At 42.7% G+C, this 25293-nt stretch overlaps 2 protein-coding genes across 9 annotated transcripts in view; one reads left to right on the plus strand and one right to left on the minus strand.

The window, feature by feature from the left end:
- DNAH10 (dynein axonemal heavy chain 10) overlaps positions 1–6801 on the plus strand; it is a 95012-nt gene extending 88211 nt beyond the window's left edge. The window contains exons 73-79 of one of the 4 annotated variants that reach the window (XM_039505084.1): positions 275–446; positions 794–925; positions 2350–2561; positions 2656–2823; positions 3185–3365; positions 5636–5781; positions 6260–6801. In XM_039505084.1, coding sequence (XP_039361018.1) covers positions 275–446; positions 794–925; positions 2350–2561; positions 2656–2823; positions 3185–3365; positions 5636–5781; positions 6260–6406 — 1158 coding nt within the window. In that variant the 3' untranslated portion in view covers positions 6407–6801. The remainder of the gene's footprint in view (positions 1–274; positions 447–793; positions 926–2349; positions 2562–2655; positions 2824–3184; positions 3366–5635; positions 5782–6259) is intronic. The other 3 variants (XM_039505085.1, XM_039505086.1, XR_005589556.1) reach the window with 3 other exon arrangements.
- Positions 6802–7864: 1063 nt separating this feature from the next.
- Positions 7865–25293, minus strand: part of CCDC92 (coiled-coil domain containing 92) — a 198553-nt gene continuing 181124 nt past the window's right edge. For all 5 annotated transcript variants that reach the window (XM_039505088.1, XM_039505087.1, XM_039505090.1 and 2 more), the window contains 3 exons: positions 12243–12388; positions 10768–10809; positions 7865–9610 (listed from right to left, as the gene is read on the minus strand). In XM_039505088.1, coding sequence (XP_039361022.1) covers positions 8835–9610; positions 10768–10809; positions 12243–12388 — 964 coding nt within the window. In that variant the 3' untranslated portion in view covers positions 7865–8834. The remainder of the gene's footprint in view (positions 9611–10767; positions 10810–12242; positions 12389–25293) is intronic.

Genomic DNA, 25293 nt, shown 5'->3' on the forward strand with positions numbered 1-25293 from the left:
GAGCACTTGACCCTTTGTGGTCCTTGCAGTAATCAAGCTTGAGAGGACCATCCCTGCCATGATCTTCACAATCTGGCAGCCATCTCTAGACTCCCCCTAGTGTCCAAGCACTTCCTGCTTTTGCCCCATTAGGAGGAGTTACCAGAGAAGCACAGGGTTTCCTCTCGGAGGGGCAGTATGTAACAGCCAAAAATACTTTGATGTTTTCAAAAGTTTTAAAATCTACTTGTTGCAAATAAGCATGTTACATAAAAATAGTTTCACCAATTTCTAGGTCATGTACGGTGGGCGTGCAATTGACAGCTTTGATCGTCGCATTCTGACAATATATATGGATGAGTATTTAGGGGATTTCATATTTGACACATTCCAACCATTCCATTTTTATAAAAATGAAGAGGTTGATTATAAAATCCCAGCAGGGAGTTCAAAGGATGACTTTGTTGGTAAGAAATGCATTTCCTTCCATACAAGTTAGTATTTAAAAATTCTACCTACACTTATGTTTTCCTTTCTGTATTTCTATTGTTATATAAGGGCTGTAGCAAACTTCAGCCATCCATTGTGTGCATTGATTGAAATGGTTTTATTCCCTTGGCTAAGAAGGCCAGCCGTGTAGATCTGCGAGAGTCTAGTGGTCAGCTCATCACACTTCTCTTTATAAAATCTTTAAGGTTTAAAAAGTAAAGAATGTATTAAAATTGTAAACTAAACACCCTTCACACAAGTAAATCTGGTAGCTGTATCTTAATACACTGCATTTTGATGAGCCTCATGTATTTTTGTGTTATAGAGGAGCTAGAATCTCTACCACTTGCTAATACCCCAGAGGTGTTTGGGCTTCACCCCAATGCTGAAATCGGATACTATACACAGGCTGCTCGAGACATGTGGTCTCATCTTCTTGAGCTGCAACCTCAAACAGGTATGATTTCGTCACCTAGAATACAGTTCTTGCAAACAAAAAGTAAATCATGAATGTCTAAGACCTTGGTCTTGTAACTTCTTACACATGGGAAGCCTGTTGTGTTTGCATGGCCACTGACTTCAGCATGGCTCCATGTGGGCACAGCAGGGTGCCTGTAGCAGGGTGATCACCCCACTCTGGTCCTGGAATGCCATGTCCCAATCAGGGCTCAGCTGGCCCTTATAAGAGGGCAGTGGGCCAGGAGCAGAGTCAGTCTCTCTCTGCCTCTAGAGAGGGAAGGGCCTGGCTGCTTAGGAACTCACAGGGTACCTAGAGTGGAGCAGGGCTGGGGAAGGATCCAGCCCGGAAACCTCCCAGGCTGCAGGCCTCGTTAAAGGCCCAGAAGGGTACTGGGGTTGCAGAGGGCAGCCCAGGGGTAGGCCAAGGCAGCAGGTCCAACCCCCCCTTGCCTGTGATGAGTGGCTTGTACACTGCAGTCTGCCCCAGTGACTGGGGGCTAGATGGTGACTGGCAGTAGCCTGATCCTGAGGCGAGGTGGGGATAGTGGGTGGGGAGACCCAGATACTGTGGGCGTACTGCCAGGGGGCAGCCCCCAAGAGAAAGGGGCACTGGGGTCCGGGAGGGACACGGGGGCCAGCGAAAGGCGAGACCCTGGCCGGCAGAGGGCGCTCCGGAGGCTGGTGAGCTAATTCCCCAGGAGGCCAGCAGGAGGCGCTGCAGAGGTGAGCATTGCCCCATTCCAAGAGTGGTGGAGAATGCAGGCATATGCGGTCCACCCCTGATACAGCGGGCAAGGGCAAGGACTATTGGACTGTTTCCCGGAATCCAAGTGAAGGAACTGAAGGTGGAGAAATGAGTGGAAAGAGCTAATTCCCTGGACAACCATCAGGCTACTGCCAGTCACCATCTAGCCCCCAGTCACTGGGGCAGACTGCAGTGTACAAGCCACTCATCACAGGCAAGGGGGGTTTGGACCTGCTGCCTTGGCCTACCCCTGGGCTGCCCTCTGCAACCCCAGTACCCTTCTGGGTTTTTAACAAGGCCTGCAGCCTGGGAGGTTTCCAGGCCGGAGCTCCCCAGCTACTCTGGCCTTCCCCCAGCCCTGCTCCACTCTAGGTACCCTGTGAGCTCCTAAGCAGCCAGGCCCTTCCCTCTCTAGAGGCAGAGAGAGACTGACTCTGCTCCTGGCCCAATGCCCTCTTATAAGGGCCAGCTGAGCCCTGATTGGGGCGTGGCCTTCCAGGGCCAGAGCGGGGTGATCACCCCACTACAGTGCCCATGTGCAAGATGGTGCAGGAGAGGAACAAGAATCTGCTTATATTAAAAATCTATAGGAAACATTTGAATTAATCTAATATTGAATTTAGACTAATAGAAAACGTAACAGTTATTTAGCGCTGGCTAAACTGTTTTCATTACAGGGGAATCTGGCAGTGGAATTGGTCGTGATGAATACATTGGACAGGTTGCAAAGGACATAGAAAACAAGATGCCTCAAATATTTGATCTTGACCAGATAAGAAAGACTTTGGGAATAGAAATTTCACCAACAACAGTTGTGCTGTTGCAGGAATTGGAACGTTTTAACAAACTGATCATTCGTATGACAAGATCTCTGGCAGAACTACAAAGAGTAAGAATACTCGGTTTCAAAGGGAATCCTCCTCATTTAAATCTGTTTGGGCTTTGAAATTCTTGAGTTCTGTGTCTGCAAATTCTCTCACCAGGCCTTGGCTGGGGAAGTTGGAATGAGCAGTGAACTGGATGAAGTGGCCCGGGCTCTCTTTAATGGACAGATCCCTAGCATCTGGAGAAAGCTGGCACCTGACACGCTAAAAACACTTGGAAATTGGATGATTTACTTTAGGAATAGGTATAACCAGTACATCTCCTGGGTGAGTAAGAGAACAGAGAAACCCTCTTCTGTATCTGCATTAGTTACTGCCCAAATTAGAGTCAGTCTATAGGATTCAACACCTAACACAAAATGCTTTAACTAAAAGCTATTTGAAACAAACCCATTCAGTTACAGTAGTGACACCACGCACAGCGTTACTGAAGCATTGCAGTGTGCTGATGAGATAAGATTCATTGGCCAATCTTTAGAGATGCTTAGCATCTGCAGCTTCCATTTAAAGTCAGTGACAGCTGCAGGTGCTTAGCACTGAACCCCTGGTTTTTGAAAGAGGAGCAGGCAGTTTCCTCATGGGACAGAGCAGTTCAGAATTGAAAGAGGTCTCCTGTGATTGATTCCAGGTTAATGAGGGCGAACCAAATGTTATGTGGCTCTCAGGACTACATATTCCCGAGTCTTATCTCACAGCTCTTGTTCAAGCCACCTGTAGGAGAAATGGCTGGCCGCTGGATCGCTCCACCCTGTACACACAAGTGACCCAGTATGGTACTGCAGAGGAAGTCACCGAGCGCCCTGGGCAAGGTAGCACTTTCCAGTGCAGAGTTTGCAAAAGCGGTTGTTAATTGGGCTGCAAACACAATATTTGGCCATTTTATAAAGGTAATAAGTGTTAGTTTGTTTTAACTTATGCCTTTGCAGCCAAGAACTAGGATTTGTCTGACACGCATGACCATTCAGTGGAAGGAACTGATGCCAAGGTATTCAGCAGGAATGAGAGTTAGGCTCTGTCCATATATAAAATGCCAGAGTGGCACAGCTGCAGCTACACTGCTGTAGCACTTCATTGTGGACAGTACAGCAGAGGGAGAGGTTCTCCTGGCACTGTAGTAAATCCGCCTCCCTGAGAGGTGGTAGCTAGGGAATGGAAGAGTTCTTCCGTCAGCCTAGCACTGTCTGCCTGGGGACTTCGGTCAGCTTAACTACAGTGCTGAGGGGCATGGATTTTTCACACCCCTGAGCGATGTCACTGAGTTGTTCTAATTTTCTAGGGTAGCGCAGCCCTGAAAGGGACTGATGTTGAACATCACAACAGCTAACTTTTAGGTTCCTAGAAAAATCACTAGGATTCACAAAGCCTGGGTTTGGGGCCTAGGCTCCCTGTACAATCAATGTGGGGAGACAAGTGCCTAAGAATGGAAGTCACAAAAAGCAGTACATTGAGCAGGGGCCGCCTGAGCTAGCCAGTGCCAGCGGTGGAGGAGAGGGGTCTGTGCTAGGCCCCATCCCTAAGTCCAGGTAGCAGAGAAGCAGCTAGTGCTGTGCTCTGCAGCTGGAAACCTCTCCTGGAGTCAGGTGCCTAAGGTATTTGTTGCAAGAAACAGAGGACCACCACCAGCCTTCTAACTTTTAGCCCAATAGTGAGGGTACTCACATGGGATGTGGGAGACCTCCAGTTCAAGTTCCCCCGTGCCTGATTTGACCAGAAGTCTTCCACCTCTTAGGTGAGTGCCCTAACCATGGCACATAGGATAGTCTGATGTGGGGAACTCCCTCAATTGCGTTCGTTGAAGCGATTGCACTTCATATAAATTATTAGCAAGTCACTGGCACAGAGGACTAGATGCTGGGTCTGTCAGGTGAGTGCCTTACCTACCAGCCTCATGCACTCTGTTCCATTTTTCCTCTTTCATTATTTATACATAGTGGAACTGCTTTGACAGGAGAGATTGAGGGAATCTGGACTAGCTCAGTGGTTAGGGCACTCATATGAGAGATGCCAGATCTCTGGTTAAATCCCGGGGGGGGACGGGACACTTGACTTGAAGTCAGGGAGTCTCTCATATCCCAGCTGAGTATCCTAATCACTGGGCTACAACTTATGAGGAAGATCCTCCTCCCATGGTGTGTGGCATTAGGTGACCTCTGAGCTTGCCTAGCTCAGGCCCTGCAAGCAAGATCAGTGGATTTTCTGGCTCACACTGGGGCCTAGGCATGTGGACACCTAGAGGGACACAGCAATGCACGGGCCCAGGGATGGATACATAGGCAGTTAAGGACCTTTTACAGGAAGATCTTGGGTACTGAGTGAGTTTAGGCAGCAGTTGAGCAAGGGCTTAGTGAACGTGGGATTTTGGAGCCTAAGCTCTTAAAGGTTAGGACAGAGGGCTGGGAGTCAAGACTCCTGGGAGGCCTTTATTGCTGTGCTAGCAGCTTTCTTTTTGACCTTAGGCAAGTATAAACTCTCTACTTTAGCTTGCTCATCAGTAAAAATACCAGCCGACAGTACTGCTAAGGGTTTATTCCTTAATAGAAAAATCTTTGGACAGATTACTGCTAGGCTGGAGTGATCAGAACTGGTCTACAAATCAGGGAAAATATTTGCACATTTTTGTAGTTTCCTTTCTGTCAAAATTTTCATTTTTCCAGTCTAATTATTAATTCACCAAAGACACAGGAAGTGCTGTATCAGTGCAGCCCAGGTGTCCATCACCTCTGATAGCCCTTCTTGGACAGAGGTAATTTCCATATAGTACACAGGTGTTGAGGTGCTATGCACTAACATGCCCCAGGGCACTCAGTGGCTGGTTTATGCCCTAAGGCTTGAGCGCCTTTAAAAATGTTCAGCCTAGATAGTATAATTAAAGATGCAGTTTTTAAAATTAAATGTATGAAACTGGCTTATCTGATTCACAATAAGTAAACATAAGAGTCACTTATAGTATTTCAGTGCGCTGAGGTTGCTGGAAATCTAGTAACAAGGTCTAGCTCGTCCAGAGAGAATGTGCCTTACAAAAAAGAATCCTTTTAAAATGGATTCATTTAGCAAAATGTTGCTTTTCTACTTGCTGCAGGATGCTTTGTTTCTGGTCTGTATCTGGAAGGAGCAGACTGGGACATTGAGAATTGCTGTCTTGCTCGGAGCAAGCCCAAAGTCTTGACGGTAGATTTACCTATTCTAAAGATAATTCCTATTGAATCACATCGGCTCAAACTACAGGTATGAACATCTTCCCTCAAGGACAGATTGACAGGCTCTTTCCTATTACCACAGGCAGAGCACATACAGATGTGATTGTTTTAATAACAAAATAGCTTTAGAGATGACTGTGTGTGAAATACAAAAATGATGCCTTGTCTCTTTCTTAATTAGATTTCTCTGGTGTTAGTTGCTATCAGTTGGTGACACATTTAGTTTTGGACAATTAGGATTACTGTATGAAATGAAAATTGGGGAAGCTGATACATCCCTGTCCCCCTATCTGCCCCAGCCAGTGATTTAAATTAAGGCTGTCTTAGTATTACAGATTTAGGATTCCAATAGTGAATGCAAGCTTCTTATATCACCTTTACTAAAGGCACAAGGGTTCAATCCTGCAAACCCTAATCCTTAAGGATCCTTATTCATGTGATTAGTTTGCAGAGTCATGAGCCCCTGTTGGTACTTCAAACAATACCTGCTTTTCTCTTGTCTTTAGAACACATTCCGGACACCTGTGTACACAACCTCCATGAGAAGAAATGCCATGGGCATTGGCTTAGTTTTTGAAGCCGATCTTTCAACCGTAAAGCATATTTCCCACTGGGTGCTGCAAGGGGTCTGTCTCACTTTGAACTCTGACTGACACCTTAAACTGTCCATTTCCCACACCCAAAATGCATTGGTGGATAGCTGAGAACAACTTATGAAGTCAAATTAAGCCAAGAAGCACAGGATCAAGTTTTTTGTGCCGCACGTTTTCAAGAGAATTCACAGCAATTTTTCCTAAGACATTAAGATTTAGTAAATATAAAGCACCATGCAATTTAACTTATATTTAATTTTGTCTTCACATTTAAAGAATTTTAGCCATTTATGTCAATTTGTATCTAACTTTTTCTATACTTTTGAAAAATAAAGGTTTTAGCCTTTTAGGCTGGAGAGTTCTTAAAACAAAATAATTTCACACATAAATACTGTCATAGATTGGTATAATAAGAAACTTTTTTCACTTCCCCCTGCTACTGTCTTCCTTTAGAAGAGATTCTTTCCATGCTCAGAGAGCAAAGAGGTGTGTTGTTCAGTCATGCCACAGACTGGTTTTGATATTGTAGATTCAATCTTGCACCTTACTTTAGACTCAGGCATCTCATCTTTAGACTCAGGCATGGGAAGTTGGATTACTTTCCAGAGCACTGGCTGATCTATAATGTCCTTAGTCTAAAGGATAAGTACTTACTTCCAACCTCTCCTAAGAAGAGGTTTCTTTTATTAGCTTTAACAAGTATTGTATTTTGAATTGGTAAAGGCACATTATAGACCTACCAGCATTTCGGAGTAGTCATTTGCTCAGTTTCTATTTGTGTGTGTGTATGTATTTGGGGTAGGGGAAAGGAAGGAGGAGGGTGATGGGCAAGCAGCTGGTATGTTACTGGGAGAGATGAAGTATTGTTGAGAACATAGGAGTCACACAGGACAAGTCAAAGACAACACTGTTCCTCCCATCCTTTGAGTACCAGCATGACAATGTCCTGAGGAAAGCCAGGTTCTCTAGTACTGATTTCCTGTGGTCGCTTGGGTAAGTCATTTCAAGACACAGGTTAAAATGAGTATGAGATTTATCCACTGCTGTAAAGTACCTTGAGATCTATGGCTGAAAGTGTGCTACAGAACTGCAAACTAGGGCCATCTTCCAAACATCTGGAATGAGGGGGTTGAGGATAAACTACTTAAATATTTGTTTATTTGCTACTAGATCTCACTAAACCAAAACAGTTTTTAAAATTGGGAGTTAGAAAGGAAAACATTCCCTTTTTTTGTCTCACAGTTTAGTAACTAATTTTTCCTTTGAACCGTAGATCCCCATCCTCTAAAAAACCCAACAGAATATTTGTACTTTGCTAATAATTGACACTTTTAGTAATGGAATTCTCCAAACCATTTGAAACATTGAGAATGGGATGAAGGGCTCCCAAGGTTAACATTCTCAGATAACTCTAAAAATACCATTTGGGTTTTGCATCCTTCCGTGAGTGTGCCTCAGAACAGAGTGAGCCTGGTGTCTCCATAAAGTTCTTTCAAACTTAAAACAAAAACAAATAAATCATGGGTTAGGTCTGATGGTTTTTATGCTGTTGTATACAGTATACAGGCTAAGTATAAAAACAAACATTTCAATAGTGCACTTTTTGTGCAGTGTATTATTTTTACACCTTAGTAAGGCGTTTTCAGAGCCTTGTACAAAAGGCACCATAGTGCAAAGTATTAATTAGTGTAAGATTAATATTAACCATTCAATTTCTAAACTCCAAAACAGGAGCCTGCTTTCCATTAGGACAGTGTTCATACTCTCTCCATGAAGATTTACAGAATAGTTTTTCAAGTGGTGTTTCCTTTCTTACACTCCCACCAGAGTCAGTTATATATTATGACCATTTGAAACTGTTAAAAAGAATGAAGAAGAGGACACAAATCAAAATACAGGATTAATAAAATAAAGTTTGTTGGTAAATTTTGTAATAGTGGAGAGAAATGTAACAAAAATATGAACACAGTTTGATCAGGACCACCTGAAAAAAGTTCTCTCATCACATCTGCATTATTTTCAATGCTGCCATAAGAAAGGCTTTGTCATAAAGTTAGAGTCTGTGTATGAAATGCTACATACACACCATCAAGACTTCAAAGGAACATTGACATTTTAAACATTAACAGCCAATACATATTGCTGGAGGTTTATAATTAGTATCTTTTTTCATTAATGTTGATTAATAATGCAGACTGTAGCCTGTGCTTTTGTCCACATACGCAGTTATAGTAAATGGAGTAGTACTTAGAAGCAAGCAGTCAGGTACACCTAGATTTGGCCACAGCATTTAGTAATTATATACTTTGCAATATGAACAGTCTCATTTGTGTTTCACTGAAGTAGGATAATTATTAATGACAGATCTGGAAAAAATTTGGCATGCATGGGGCATTAAAAGAAACTTTACTGCAGATGAGATTTATCCTATTTGATCACAGTGCATAAACAGCAACAGAATAATAGAGCATCACATCAATCATTTCACTTAAACAGTTCTGTCTGTCCCTGAATGCTTTCGGACCACTTTACTTCCATTGACCTGATCCACTGCTAATGTTTCAACCTCAGGCTGAGGCTGGGTTTTTGTTACATGGTGAATTCGATGTGCCACACCAATATGCGCCTTGTGCTGCTTCTCTTTTGCCGGACTGTGAGATTCGCCTGATGTGCGTTCTGAAGCAATGGGTGGAATAACTAAAGGCCTTTCTTTGATCAGGTGGATCTCTGCAGTTTCCCTGGCCAATAAAAATGGAGTGGGATCAGGCATAGCATCAACAGGCTCTCGCAACAGCAGCTTTCGACTATCCGATCCTAATCTATAGGCCTCTTCAAACTCCGGGTTTAGTGGTGTTGACAGACTCTTTTTCATTCTGCGTCGGGGAGTCTCAGGTAGCTTATCTTTGGGAGGAGCTGGCTTGTAGTTGGACAATACTGGACTTCCAGATGGGGTGGCATCAGAAGTCCCGCTTGAACTCATAAGCTTTTTCTTGGTAGCATGCAGTTGTGAAGTTAGATATGCAATAGTGCTTGCTCGCTGCTCTAGTTCACTTGATAGCATATTTAGCTTATGGCTTTTCATTTTTAACTCTTCTAAATACTTCTTTTCTCTTTCTTTGATGGTGTTTTCCAGCACCATTATCATTGCAGTTTTTTGTTCCAGTTCCTTTAATAATTCATTATTTTCAGCCTCTTTGACTTTCAGCTGAGCTTCAAGTGCTTCACATTTTCTTTTGAGTTCATCACTTCTTGAATTACCATTTTCTAGAAGAACAGGAAAAGTAAATGGTTTCAAGCTAATTATAGCCGCTAGGTAAAAATGAACAATGCAACTCCTGTCTTTAAAATTAATTCTCAGAATGTCAGAATATCCCAAAGGCTAACTTCTGGAAATACACTGACCACTTCGTAGTTTAAAAGCTAACAAGATAGCTCTTAGTTAAACAAAAAATTAGATACAAGATCAATGTCACATTCAGCAGCTTAGGATGGGGAAGATACCCAGTTGATGATACCAACTTGAAATAAAAATGAAGATAGCTCAGTTGTTCTAGGAAAGTAGCCAGAGATTATAGTAAATTTTCATTGCTGAACACTCCCAAATTTAAGTCATTTTGCAAATCCTGCTAGGCCACGAAGAGTAACAAGAACTCATTGACCTGGCTAGGAGAATGCCTGGCTGTACCACATTAGAAAGTCTATAAATGTTATGGTGAGCTAATGGTTAGAAGAATGCTCTTGAAGTCAGAACTCTTGGGCACTATTCCTGGCTGCCCCACTGCCATGGCGTGACACCTCGGGCAAATCATTTGATCTCTTCATATTTCACCTTATCCTTCTGTAAAATAGGTACAATCAAATACTTAATATAAAGGCGTGTTGTGAGGCCTAACTGTTTGTACCCTTTTCCTAGTCTAAGGGTTATCTCCAGCAAGCATTACGCTCTTAAGTATCAGCAGCTGAAGCACAGCGCATCTGAAATGCCTGGCAGTTTTCTCCAGATCTGTGATGCAGCTACAGTATTCACACAGTTTCAAGAATGTGATTTATGGGCAGAGTGAGAGTATTTATAGTTTCTGTTGTCTTGTACTGGAAAAGGGAAATGATGCTTTGGTGGTTAAAACAAAGAAATGGGAGTCAGCAGTTCTGGGTTCTATTCCTGGTTCTTCCATAGGCTTCTTTTGTGACCCTGGGATAGGAACACTTCACAAGCGTTCAGAAATTAAGCTTAGCAAGAAAGAAAGCATTTTGGGATCCTGGGTTGGAAGGCACTATAAATTCTAAGTGAAAAGTATTATTATATACTTGTGTTGTAAAAAAAATTAAAAAAATAAAATGCATGCCATACCCCTCCCCACCGCCCCAAAGATGGAAGATGTTAACCGGAGCATGAAAAGCATCACCTGCACTGCATTTCTTACCTGTCAGGTCCGAACTTTTCAGAGTCAGCTCATAGGTCAAATCTAAAAAAGAAACGTTTTATTTTTTGGACATTACATATGATTAAAATAGAGCATATCTGCAAAGAGGTTAGAACTGTCTTTTGCATTCATAGATGTTTCTAGTAGCAAAAGGCTGCTTCAACAGATTTAAAAGATAGCTACAGAAAATGCTCCCCAAACTACCCCTGTATCCTGCAGCTGCACATGTTAATTCAATAAAATTAAACCCAAAACTTAAGTGTTCTGACATGTTTATTATGTAAATACTTAAAATGATTTTCATGACTAAAATCTGTTCTGTCCAATTGTTCACTTATTAGCATTGTTTGCCATTGATTAGTTTAATAGGCTATATTTTGCTTGAGCCCAAAGTACACTTGTACACTAATACTGTGAAATATTCTCTCAAAAGTTGTTGACTGGACAGAGCTTTGGAGAATATACTATAGGGAAAAATCCTGCTGGGAATACACACTAGTTGGGACCTAACAGGGTTTCTATGGTTCATTTGGTGCTGGTATAATAATTAATATTAAATGGAGCCAGTAGAAATGCAAGAGTGACCTTTGCTACTAAATCAAAATCAGTTTTCACCAACACATTAGACCTGAGTGCAAAGTATAGTTTTGCTAGACCATACATACATATTTTGCACTACAAACATTTTTATAAGCCCTTAAAACAGCAATACTGTAGAACCTCAGTTACGAACACCTCGGGAATGGAGGTTGTTCATAACTCTGAACAAAACATTATGGTTGTTCTTTCAAAAAAATTTATAACTGAACATTGACTTACTACAGCTTTGAAACTTTACTATGCAGAAGAAAAATGCTGCTTTGCTTTTATTCCTTTAGTAGTTTATTTTTAACACAGTACTGTACTGCTTTTTTGTCGGAGGGTCTCTCTGCTGCTGCCTGATTATATTCTTCCGGTTTCAACTGAGGTGTGCAGTTGACTGGTCAGTTCGTAACTCTGAGGTTCTACTGTACATTATTATTTACTATAATAAATTATAGCAGAACCTTTCTACTTTGAACTAAGGGACCCACTGCAGATTACCATATTAGCAAGTAAGCCAACGTACATGAAATAAATATGAGAGAACACTTTACAAAACACACTCTTCAGTTATTTTAACAATTGTACTTTATTTATGACAACAGTTTGTGTACTCAGAAATTTACATTGTTTGAGCTAAGTAAAACACAGGAGACGATGCTTTATGAAGATTTCAATACTGAGAAGTGGCATGAACCTGCAGATTTTTGAGATTACTAAAATATAAAACCAATATAATACAAAGCTTCTTCTGGAAGTGCAGTTGGTTAAATACTATTGTGAAATAGTGTTTCAAATGGCTTCAGGAAGGAGAGGACTTGGGAGTGAAGCCTGCACAAAGCTGAGCTGCTGAGTGGTCATAGCAACACTGCTGGCAGTATTTATGTAATTACCTGTGCAATGCTGTTGCAGTCGTCGAATCTCAGCATGCAAACCTTTGAGTGTGTTGGCATGTTCCCGCTGGAGAAACAACAGATTCTTCTGGGCACTGTGCAACTGATTCTCCAGGTTTGACGCTGCCATCCTGACATCTAGGAACCTATTATTAATGAGAGTCAGAGTTATAGCGCACAGTTACCCTGCAGATATAAAGAGTCCAATTCTAGCATTGGGTGAATCAGGAGCAACTCCAATAATGTCCACGGAGTTACACTAGCGTAGAACCAGTACAAAAGCAGAATCAGGCCCACAAAAAGTAAAAGGCATCCACACTACCTGTTTAAAGCATTTAATGACACCTATTATTGGAACTGGTCATTAACATTCATAGAAAGTCTGAGTGCATTCTAGGCAGCAGCCTCCATGCTGAGAGCCAGGGACGGGGGCACAGGGTGCTCATTTGTTTGTAGTTAACACATTTAAAGCATTAGCTCCAGACAGGCTTTAAGGCACTAATCCCTTAACAAGATAAAAGTGGAGTTCCAAGAAAACAGAATAATAGATGTTTGTTTTACTGTGGACTTTGATTCACCTCCTGAGGCACAGGAAATTAGGCACCTGCGGTAACTCCCCCTATATAGGGCAAGGAAACAGAGCACTGAAGTGCACTGTAGCCAAGTATGGTGAAATCTTATTATGGGAATGTCCAAGAGACAGCAAATCATTTGCCTTTAACTAAAGGTTGAGACAAATAGTGCTGGAAACCTCCGGGACCGGGACACTTGGAAGCTGTTGTTAAGGTTACCTAATGGAAGTTGGCTTTTGTTCAAGTTTATACAATGGAACCAGCACTAAGAGAAGGTTGCTCAAGGAGAACTCTACATTGTGTGGCGCTATTCTGTCTCCTATCGCATTTTCTGCTGCACTGTAGTACAGGTCCTTGCAACTTCTTGCAGGATTCTCAGTACTGGAGAACAGCCTCCCGACATTTCCATACAAGATAGAATTTCCAAGAGTCTATGACGACATACTATAGAACAAGACAATGGACCAATGGGATGTGTCACTTAAAAGAGAATATGGATCTGTTTTGGTACTCATAAAATGTTGGTACAAACAGAAACATAAAGACATTGGATTCTACAGATTGTAAGGCAGTAGTTATCTAGGGCTCGGATCTGCCCCAAAGCACCCACACTGAGGTAAAGAAGGTGTTCTCTGTGGCACTGAAGAGATGGAGATGGCTAACAGACTACATGATCACAGTGGTCTCTTCTGGCTTTATAATCTACTAATAGTCCAACATTGAGTGACGCAGCTACACAACACTAAAGACACCTCTCCACTGCACTACCATAATAACTGCAGCTCATGGGAAGACAATAATGATTCTAAGTGTGACCACAGGGACTCTACTCAGCATGGTGCAGTCAAAGACAAAAGCAAGATGGGACCTGTGGCATCTTTTTTTGGAGAAAGGCATTAAGGCAGTGGTCAGGGTCTGATTCTTGAGATTATTTTAAAAGAGCATTTTGGAGTGTTCTAGTCCCAGGGTGATCTGCAAAGAGTAGTTGCCAGAAATCCAGAAGTGATAGTATGCAATTGATACAGTTGCCATACCTCCATTTTATGTGAGGTATTCTGTAACCTCAGCTCCTGTGTTTCTAACTGAACCTTCATCACTTTAAAATCTCTTGGAAAGATTGCAGGGAAAGGGGAACATTCTTGCACACATGGAAGTTGTGTCCAGGAATTACATGGTTTGGCGAGGAAATTATGACAGAACACCAGCTTCCCAGAGACCAGCTTCCCTGATTACTTAACGTGCCACTAAAGAAAGCTGGAATTTGGCATTACTGATATTACAAGACAACCAAGTGTGGGTATCCAGTGCAGCAGCATTTATTGATCCATTTTGATTTGGTAGTAACCTCTATATTTAGAAGCAGCAAAGAATCCTGTGGCACCTTATAGACTAACAGACGGATTCTTTGCTGCTTCTACAGAACCAGACTAACACGGCTACCCCTCTGATACTCTATATTTAGGTTGCCTAACACTTTCTATGAGAAGATTCTTGTGACTTCTTTTTTTTTTTGAGAAGCTCCAACACCTCCACTGTTTGCAGCAGGTCTTTGAAATTCTGCAGGAAGAAAGCCGTCAGGCTAGGGAAGTGCCCTTTGTTGGTCCCATGAAGTTGTTGAGGTTTGATAAAGTTATAAACATTTGAAAATCACCATATTCCTTCTCTTCCTTGCATGCCTCAGGAAAGTTTTGGCACCACATCAGAATAATAATTGACAACAAACATTCTAAAGAGCTGGGTGCATGCTGATAAAGCGACATCATCAGCACACGCTATACCGGAAACATGTGGAACTGCTGCAGCAGCTGGTGTGTGTGAGCATGAACCGGGCTTCTCCCATATTGGCATGTGCTTTGGGGCCCATCCCCCTTCTCGGGGCACCACAACGGGCAGCAGCTCCCTCAAACTCCAAGAAAGAGTGAATAAAGATTTGTGCCAAGCTACTCCTGAGCATTTCCTGGCTCCAGTAGCCTATACCCCAGCTGGGACAACAGCTTTCTCCTACTGCCAACTATTGTAGTTAGCCCTGTAGCTCAGTGGCAGAAGTCTGTCCTGCAGGTTCAAGGTACAAACACTAATGACACGCGACGAGGGGTGCCACAGTTGTTCACAACAGAGTTTGTTTAAAACTTAAAAAAAAAAAAAAGGACAAAAGTACGTACAAGAGACTATGGTAAGTGAACACCATTAAGATGGCAAAGTCAAGAGTGAGGAAGTGCCAGATTTATGGTTGCCCATGCAATCTTGTTTCTTCCCTCTTGTGCCATATGCAGTATGATACACTATTTATTTACATGATCTCGTCCCCCCACCAGGATCCCGGACTCATTCAGGGCACAGGGTGGACAAACAAGGGGGAAGAATTAAGGTTACACTGGCAATGTTAAATGCTTGAATTTAAAACATAAAAGATATTCTTTTAGGTATATAATTACTTTTTAAAAAAAAACTTTATCTGGGAACATTAACAGCAAATTAAGTTAATGAAATTGAAAAATGTTTCTAAAAATACATACACTACTTTTCAACTTCAACCCCTCACCCCAAAGTGAGAACCAGAGGGTTTTGGGGCCTCTTTAGTCTAGCTGATAGTTAAAAAACAGGGTCTTTGTGATCTTACTTAGTAGCCAGAGCTGAAATATACAGTTCTGATGAGTCAGCTGGAGGCTGCTATTCCCATGGAAACAAGAGTTGCCTTGTCAAAAATGGGGTACAGGGGCTTTTTGGGAATCAGTTTCCATGGAAGTGTAGCATGGAGCTGTCAGCTGATTTGCAGAAAAACGCTCATGGATTAGAATGATTATTTTACAAAAAATTCTAAATTAACAATGCTGGTTCAGTCTTTGCTGGCAATGTACAAAGCTAGTTAGTAACTAAATCACCATAATCATAATACATAAAGCAATGGAAAGTTATAGCCCAACAGTGCTCTAAGCAAAAGACTATTGGGCTGGACAAGTAACAAGCTTTGGGTGGATGCTCTGGTAAAACCTGGATCTCAGTAAAACTGGATTGGTTCAGCACAGTCATAACTGCTTTGCAAGTGAGGGAGGAGGCTTCGCTGAGAGTCACTCTGTTGCCACCACAACAGTATTTTGTCAGAGCCCATAGGGCCAGATGGTAATTTTTAAATGGACTTTTCAGCTATATTAGTGACCTTGGGGCACCATTCATTGTAAGCACTGTCAATATTTCTGTTGCGTTACCTTTTCAGAATGAGGTAGCCTACTCTGCAAAGCCAAATTCAGCCAGATAAAAGCTTTACAGCATCATCTGATTCTTAAGTGCTCATTGTAGTCTCACTGACTGAATGCAACAGCAGAATGAAATCTGCATTAGAGACCATTCCCCAAACATGGCAGGATTTTCAGATATGGTTACAATGCTCTACACTCTTAAAAAAAAAACTGCAATGGCAGATGGGGGCTCAAACAGGATTTTTGTTAATATCAGCAATCGATTTATTTGGTTAATTTCAGCGTATAAAAAGAAACTTTTTTTTTAAAAGAGATGTCTATAAATAATATCCAGAAACCTTTCTTATCACAATTGTTACCAATAGCAGCTTTGTGCCTGTAGGTTGAAGTGAAGTGAAAAGTTTTAAGAAAAAATTAGAAGACTTAAAGACACAAAGAAGTAACAGAAAAGATGTTCAAAATATATAAACCTTCCAAATAAATATATTCAACAAAATAATACTATACGTCAGAACACAAGACAACCTGATTGGATTTCTTCAGCGCCTATTATACAGTAGTATTACTCCACACCAGGAGTTATTTTTTTTACATAGCTCCCTTAGGTCTTAAGGATCACATTGGGATTAACTAGTCTGAAGGAAAAAATAAAACAGATTAGTTTTATGAGGCTGGGAGGAAAATGTGACATCAGAAATTGACAATATTGACCGAGGACATTTTTCCCCTGCAGAAGTTAATCAGGAAATCTATGGAATTTAATACACAAGCGTTTGAGGTAGCAGCCCCTCTCAGGTAAGCAGTTTTTTCCTTCCTCTGGATGATAAAGAGAGCACAGCCCTCCAATCCTGAGACTAGCCTGGGGTCTTCCTGTGTTTTTACTCCGCATTACGGCAAATCCCAGGGGATGCCTTGTGGTCATGCCTGAACCTTACCTCCTCCTCTGAGAAAAACAGAAGGTTGAAGGGCAATGATAAAGCTAATGCTACACAAAGCAGCATTCACGTCTGCTGAAGTTTCCATGGGTATGTTGGCATCCCCCCAATTCCACCGTTAGCCTGCCGAACCATACCTTCTTCCAAAACAGGTGGAAACAACCCCATATAGTCTCTGTGGAAGAAATTGTGCATTTTCTTGGAAATGGGGGAAAATATCACTCCGTGCAAATAAGAGGGAACTTTATATCTTTGGAAGACAGAGTCACGGTATGGACATATAATAGCTACCTGCCTTTTGAATTCTATGCTTTTGCAGTGCAGAAATGTCACTGTATCCTAATTTAGATGACTTTTCCTAGAGCAAGGGGTGGATAGGGCAAAGAATTGGAAAAACTCAGATAACTGACAGTTGAACAGCTTCTCAGATGCTAGTTGATCAATTATTATTCAGCTGGCTCTAATTCTGCAATATGATTTTTGCTAGATATGTATTAGCTAATGCACTACCCATCTGGTAGTATAAGAAAAGAGGAGGGGCTGAACACATTTACTCATCTGGGAAAAGAATAAAAAAATCTTCACTTGAGCTATTCAAGTGGAAGCCAGTTAAATAAAAAGTATAAATTATTATTTTCTTGGGTTGACAGCAAGTTGTTTTGCGCTGCTAGGCACATAGTAACTGAACAGGATGCAAACTTATCATCCATAACAACCCATTTCAAGTGAAGTCCAAAGATTCTGAAACTGATGTTCCAAAGCACAAATCATATGAGCATGAGAAAGGATCAACCTGAATAAACCTGGCTGTGTAACAAGCTGGACCTCTATTACTGATTCACTTTAGTCTGTGGTTGGGCTAAATTTTCTAGGCCAAGATGACCACAAACTAGGAATACAGACGCCCCCGGGTTACGCAAACCCGACTTATGCAAATCCGCATTTACGGAAAAAGTTCTGTAAGCTAGAAATAGGAGGGGTTTTGTGGGTTTGTGTGTGTAATTGTCGGATATATGTTTCCGACTTGTGCAAAATTTGAGTTACGCAAGGCACTCCAGAACGGAACGCTTGCACAAGTCGGGGAGCGTCTGTATATTAAACATTTCCCACACACTTTCCCAAGAGTATCACAAGCATGGATTTAAGCGGGGAATAGAAGAAAGAGGTTTGAAAGTCAGGGCCCAACACCCCAGAAGAGTGCAGAGCAAAGGAGAATTTAGAAAAGAATGGGAGAGACCTTAACCTTTCCTGGTGTGTCTAGTATTTACAGAGTACACTATGTTCAGAAACAATCAACGTTTCTTTTTGGTGCCTTTGAAGCAGCTCATTCTTTATGTTGCATACATAGCTTGCTCTTTACACTTTAGCTCTTTGTCCTCGCTCAATAGGGTTTTGTTCATTGCTTTGCCAGGGAATGTTTGTGATCTGGGAATTATATACTGCACCAAAAGTATTATTGAACAGGATAATGCTGCCATTAATGTTTTTAATGAGGAGTTCCCCATGGTCAACGGAAATGAACTAAACAACTGTCCCCCTATTCAGAGCACTGTCACTATTACATGAAGACAGCTCTTTGACTGGTTTCAGAGTGATAGCCATGTTAGTCTGTATCAGCAAAAAGAACGAGTACTTATGACACCTTAGAGACGAACAAATTCATTTGGGCATAAGCTTTTGTGGGCTAAAACCCACTTCATCGGATGCATGCAGTGGAAAATACAGTAGGAAGATATATATACACAGAGAACATGAAAAAATGGGCGTTGCCATACCAACTCTAACGAGACTAATCAATTAAGGGGGGCTATTATCAGCAAGAGAAAAAAAACTTTTGTAGTGATAATCAGGATGGCTCATTTCAGCTCTTTGAGTGTTATTCTGCTTTGTGTCAGGCATGAGCCAAAGAACTACAAATGGTATTGAAAGTAAAAAGACTAAGTTTACCTTAATGAGATTAGGTACTGCACGTCTAGACAGTTTGGACCAGATTCCGAGAGTTCAGTGCAGTTACTCTCATTTTACAATGGTGTAACTGAGGGCAGAACTGGACCCACTCGACCACAGCCTTTGGAGACTGATGCAAAAGCCACTAAAAAGGATGGTGCATGGCCCTCCCTTATGTGCTAATAAAGGTTATTTTGCTCCCTTGGAAGGATGCTTCATAGTCTGGTGAATGCAGGTAGGCAGCTGAGCACACGTGTACGAACAGAATTGTATGGAATTTTTCTGGGTGCATCAACTGTACTTTTGAAAATAATTTAAGTTTTTGCACGAACACTTTGATAGAACTTTTATGCTTCACCACTCCTGCAGGACGAGAAAGAGGATATTGCTTTGTTTTCACATGAAAACAGTGCTATTCAATGAGATGCACTCAGCATGGCTGGTGGAATTTTAAAATCTGCAATCCCCTTTTGAATGAATAGCATGACCTTTGAAACTCCATCTCATGCTCTACATTTCATCTTAAAATATGTTGAGAGATATGGATGAAGAGAGCACTAGATTGGTGCACAATTAAAAACAATGGCAGTGTCCTGAAAATACACACATCACCAATAGCAACTCATTGTAACACAGTCAGTCCTTGAACAAAAGACAGCTAACTTTGAACTTTATGATTTGGAATATTACTTTTTGCAATTAGTTCAGAAGACTTACAGGGATACTGAACTTAAAAATTACACTTTTGTCTGACTTTTTTTTAGTTACTGTTAGAAATAATATGCAAGCTGACTACAAGCGAAAAGCTAGAGGAAATAAAAACCTTTTCAGATGTCAGATAGCCTAAAGTAAGCAAACACCTTACACCTAGTAAGTTTCACTGTTTCCATGTACAATCCGTTTCCCTATTTGTGTGGGTCTTTCACATAGCAACAAGGGATTGTTTCTTAAAGTCACAAAAAATACCAGGAATAGACTTTGGAGCAAGCTCAGTACCTGAAACTACTTTTAACTTATTTTAAAAAACTGACTCAGTTTCAAGTTGATAGCATCCCTTTCCTAGCGTATGCAGAACTAAACAAGTACAAAGTATTATTACTACATTAAGGGAAAAATCTTCATAGCAAGGAGATCCAGACTCAAGAACTACTTGCACGGGAATCTGAGGTTTTTTCCAAGCAGGTAAGATAGTGGTGACTTTTTATAAGCTGAAGGCAATTGGGCCCTTTGGCTGGATTCCATATAGAGACCCAACAGTCAAAAGAAAACTTAAGTTATAGGTACCATAAAATATTTAGTTTTGCAACTATTTAAAGAAAAAAACTTTCAACCTTTCCAAATATTTAAGAAGTGATACAAATTTATAGAGGACGGTATTTACAAGTCAAACTCCGTCGACTACAAACAACAGTGAGCATGACAGCTGTTTTACAGCTACAATAGTGCTAGGTATTTAGGGTATGTCTACACTTCAGCTGGGAGTGAACATCCAGTCTGGATAGACCGACTTATGCTAGTTCAGCTCAATCTAACATACTAAAAATAGTTATGTGGATGGTGCGGCTCAAGTAGCAGTATGGATTCTCAAAAGCCCACCCAGTCCCCTGGATCTGAGCTCTGCCAGAGCTGAAATAGTCACACTGTTATTTTTAGAGTGCTAACCATGTCTACCCAGGCTGGGAGGCTCTCTCCCAGCTACAGTGTAGATCAGGGGTTCCCAACATGGTGCCCACGGGGGCATCTAAATGCACCCGCGTCCTGGCCAGTGGTGGAGCATCCGCCGAATTTCTGTGGCATTTCAGCGGCGATGCCTCTCGATGATGTCTCTTGTCGGCGGCAAGTGGCATCATTGAGAGGCGTCGCTGTCAAAACGCCACAGAAATTCAGCAGCATTTCGGCGGATGCTCCACTGCCGCCACGGTCCTTCGTCTGGCACTCGCCAGATGAAAAAGGTTGGGGACCACTGCTGTAGATATACCCTTATGGTTTTCATACTGGCATTAGCACAATGAGCATGAAGGCACTGTTGTGCTACTTCTTTTATCTAGACAAATGTATAGTGTTCCACCTTAAACCCATGAGATTTTAGACGAAAGTGGTGGTCTCAATGGAGACCAAAAGGAAAAATATGTAAATATAATAAGAAATGCAGGATCAAGCCCCAACCTGCCCATAAAGATTTATGGACATACACAGATTCCCAATTTCCTTTTTCCTAGAGACAGAGGAACAGACAAATTTAATCAAACAACATTCCTTCAGGTGCACCGAAAGGAACATGCAAGTAGATTTGTTTGGGTAAGAATCAGTCCAAGACTTCACTCACCTTCCACGATGAAATCTTAAATAAATGTTAAAATTCTTTTACCCACCCCAAGAAGTGAATGTTTTCCTGGCTCCTCTCAGTGTCAGCATGGCTGTATGTGGATGATGCAGTGTTACCTGCCAAAATGAACTATATTATGCAAGATGAAATCTTCATACAAGTCAAAAGCAGACATATTCAGCAGCTCTCAGAGGGCAAATCCCACTCTATTGTGGCATACGAGAAAAAAATGCTTCATGGTAGATCAGTCTCAGTGCTACAGAGTATTTTTTCTTTAAAAAAAAAAAAAAAGATTCTTAAACCAAAAAGTAAAATAAATTAAACTGAAAGAGTTGACAAAAGTAGGACTCTTGCTTCACAAATGATAGGCAGGGCTGAGAGAAGGGCCCCTTCTGATCTGAAGTGTTTGGATGTAGTTCAAAATATTTCTGAGGGAGTCAGAAGCCTTTTCTGGCTCTGTATCAGGCTCCTGTGGACAAACTGGAATGCCTTCATATAACACTCACATCATAAGATAAGAGCAGAGAGATGGTAGTTTAGAATCCAGGAGGGAGAGCATATTCAGACAGTACCGGAATGAAGATAACGAGCGATTTTTATAAGGTTTTATTTTTGACTGAGGGAGATCAGTTAAACAAGAAAGTCATCTCTTTCCAGATGGTACCCATTCCATCCATCTCCAGACATACCAAGCACTTGAGCACCCTCCATATATGCATTCAGATCTTATGCTGGAATACACTATTTATGCAGGCAGGCCACTAACTTCCTCTCATCTGAGAGCCAATTTTTTACTTGATCAAAACAAACCACAAGCTGTCAGAATATTTTCTTAGGTGTTGTAGCAAATCCAGTTTCAGGAAGTCACCTAAAGAAAGCAGGGGCACAGAGTATCTTTGGAAGACCCTTTCCAGTCAGCTTCAGTTTCACAGATGACAAAAGTGTTCCTGTCAAACTGACTGACGGTGCACCCCATAAGGCTTTATGGAAATATGCTTATGAATGTATATATGATATAACTGGAATGTGTTTTATTCTACATATGCCATATAACACATCTCTGTAAAGGTTACGATCGACTGAATCTATTCATCCAATTTGTAGGCATGTATCATTTTTGAGTTCGAGGTTATGAATCTTCGCTATGAACTTGCTTGGTTTTTAAGTAGCCTTAGTAAAGCATTTGGTCAGAGTGCCCAATCAAGAAATACTTAATGACAATGGATCTTGGAAGGCTCCAATCAATATAAGAAGTCATCCTGGAGACATTCAAGATAGCATGTGGGCAATGGCTGCTGACATGTGACTTGCTCATGTGACTCCAAAACTCCATCTTGGAGCTGGACTTCACATAGGAGAGGCCTCCACCCACAAGAGAAAGTCTATTTAAGCCCGTGGGAAATCCCATTTTGTCTTCAACTGGCTCAAGAGATAGCAGCTCCACCCCAAAGGGTGCCTGAAAGAAACTGGAACAAAGGACAGTAACCATAGGGGTGTGAGTGATTGCTGGACCCAGACTAGAAGGAGACTAGTCTGTAAAACAGGCCTGCAGAACTCGTAAAGCGGCGAGGGCCACATTCCTCCAAAGAAAACAGCTGAGGGCCGAAACCTCCCAGCCCGAGGAAACACCCAGCCCCAGGGCCGCCCAGCCCTGCGGAAACAAACCCTCCTTCCCCAGCGCCGCCCCACCAAAACAGCTATGGGCCAAAAAGGAAGGTTGGGGGTGGGGAGGTGATACTTTATTTTAAATCAACCAGGGGCTCCCAGCTAAAGAGGTGGCTGGGAGCCCTCAGGGTCAAATTAAAGGGCCCAGGGCTCCGGCGGCTGGGGGAACCCGGCAGGGCCGGCTCTAGGTTCTTGGCCTCCCCAAGCAAACAAAAAATTGGCTGTCCCCCTTCCCAGCCCTGGGCTCCCCCAATACCCTCCTGCTGCCCCAGTCCTGGGCTCTCCCCCCACCCACACCCCCTGCCACCCCAGCGCTGGGCTTCCCCCTTTCCTCCCCACCAGTGCCCCCCCCCACCTCCTGCCGCCCCAGCCCTGGGTCACTGGTAACTCGCTCCCAGGGCAGGTCATTCAGCAGGAATTTTGGATGTGCACAAAACACAGACAGGATTGGTTCCCATATGGTTACAGAGCTGCATTAAAGTGGAACAATTTTCAGCTTGTGTGATTGGAGGATATCTGGATGCATATTATAAGACTGTCCTCCATAAATGAGGAAAAGTTGAGGTGCCTTTATTATTCTTTTGTTCCACTCTTTCTTTCTATGGGGAATTTGCCAATGCAATCTCACTGTCTTCCTTTCAAACAAACAAAAAGGCAATGGCTGTTGAAAATAGCAATTCCAGTCCTAATAAGCATTTCTTGCTCAATTGTATCCTACTTTTTCTACAGCAAGTTACAGTGGATCCGTATATTTGATTTGAGAGAAATGAAGTAAAAGCTGCCCAAACTGAGCTTGAGCACTCCTGAATTTTGAGGTGTTCAAATCTGGAAGGCAGGTGCTGGGGGTGGGAGAGGGCTGTGGGCTCCATGGGGGAGCATGGCAGCAACTGTCTGGAGCTGCACGGATCCAGACACGCTGGTCTGAGTGGCACAGTAAGCAGTTTGGGGGTTGGAGAAGGGGTCGGGGGTTCTGGGGGGAAGTCAAGGGACAGGGAGCAGGGGGGGTTGGATGGAGCAGAGGTTCGGAGGGGCAGTCAGGGGACAGGCAGCAATTAGATAGGCATGGGAGTCCAGGAGGTTTATTAGGGGACAGGTAGGGGGTGGGGTCCTGGGGGGAAGTTGGGTGGGGTCTCAAGAGGGGGCAGTTGGTGACAAGGAGAAGGGAAGCTTAGATAGGGGCTGGGGTCCCCAGGGGCAGGGGTCTCAGGAGGGGGTAATCGGGGGGACAAGGACCTGTGGTGCTTAGATAGGGGGTGGCGGTCCTGGGGGGCAGTTGGGGCAGGGGTCTGGGGAGGGGGCAATCAGCGGCCAGGGGCTGGGATTCAAAGGGCTCTGGGCTCCCTGCCCCTGCGGGCAGCGCAGAGCCCTCTGACTCCCAGCGGCAGCTGAGATTTAAAAGGCTCTGGGCTCCCCGCGGCTGCAGGCAGCCCAGTGCCCTCTGATTCCCGGCTGTGGCTGGGATTTAAAGGGCTCTGGGCTCCCCACCGCAGCGGGCAGCCCAGAGCCCTTTGATTGCCCGCCGCCACTGCGGGCAGCGCAGAGCCCTTTGATTCCCTGCCGCGGCTGGGATTCAAAGGGCTCTGGGCTGCCCGCAGAGCGCCATGGGGGGGGGGGGGAATTTAGAATCCCCCAGGGGCCGCACAGTGAGGCTCCGCGGGCCGCATGTTGTGCAGGCCTGCTGTACAAGGAAGCTTACTGGAACACCTCTGAGGGTGAGGTTTTATCTGTATTCAGTTTTATTACTGTATTAGCCATAGACTTGCGTGTTTTATTTTATTTTGCTTGGTAAATCACTTTGTTCTGTCTGTTACTACTTGGAACCACTTAAATCCTACTTTCTGTATTTAATAAAATCACTTTTTACTTATTAATTAACCCAGAGTATGTATTAATACTTGGGGGGGGGGGCAAAACAGCTGTGCATTTCTATCAGTGTTATAGAGGGCAAACAATTTGAGTTTACCCTGTATAAGCTTTATACAGGGTAAAACGGATTTATTTGGGGTTTGGGCATCTAAGTGTTAAAGACAGGAACACTTCTTAATTTGCTTTCAGTTAAGCTTGCAGTTTGCGGGACATGGTTCAGACCTGGGTCTGTGTTTGTGGCCGGCAAGCGTGTCTTGGCACATCAGTTGGCAGCCCCAAGGGGGTTTCTGTGATCCAACCCATCACACTGACTTTTCATGTTACTGGAAAAACATGCAACTCAAAGGATAAAATAATAAAATATGACAGACATGCACAGGTTTCTCCTTTTGATTAAAAATTGTGATGTAGAAGCCTTGACTATAACAGCAGGACCACACAATTTCCTCCCGACAGTCTATGGTAAGTATTTTCCTTTCTCTAGTTGATACAAAACATATAAAATGCTTACTATTAAGCCAACGTCTCTCATGCCTCAGATAT

This window comes from Mauremys reevesii, linkage group 18, assembly GCF_016161935.1.
Source record: "Mauremys reevesii isolate NIE-2019 linkage group 18, ASM1616193v1, whole genome shotgun sequence".
NCBI lineage: Eukaryota > Metazoa > Chordata > Testudines > Geoemydidae > Mauremys > Mauremys reevesii.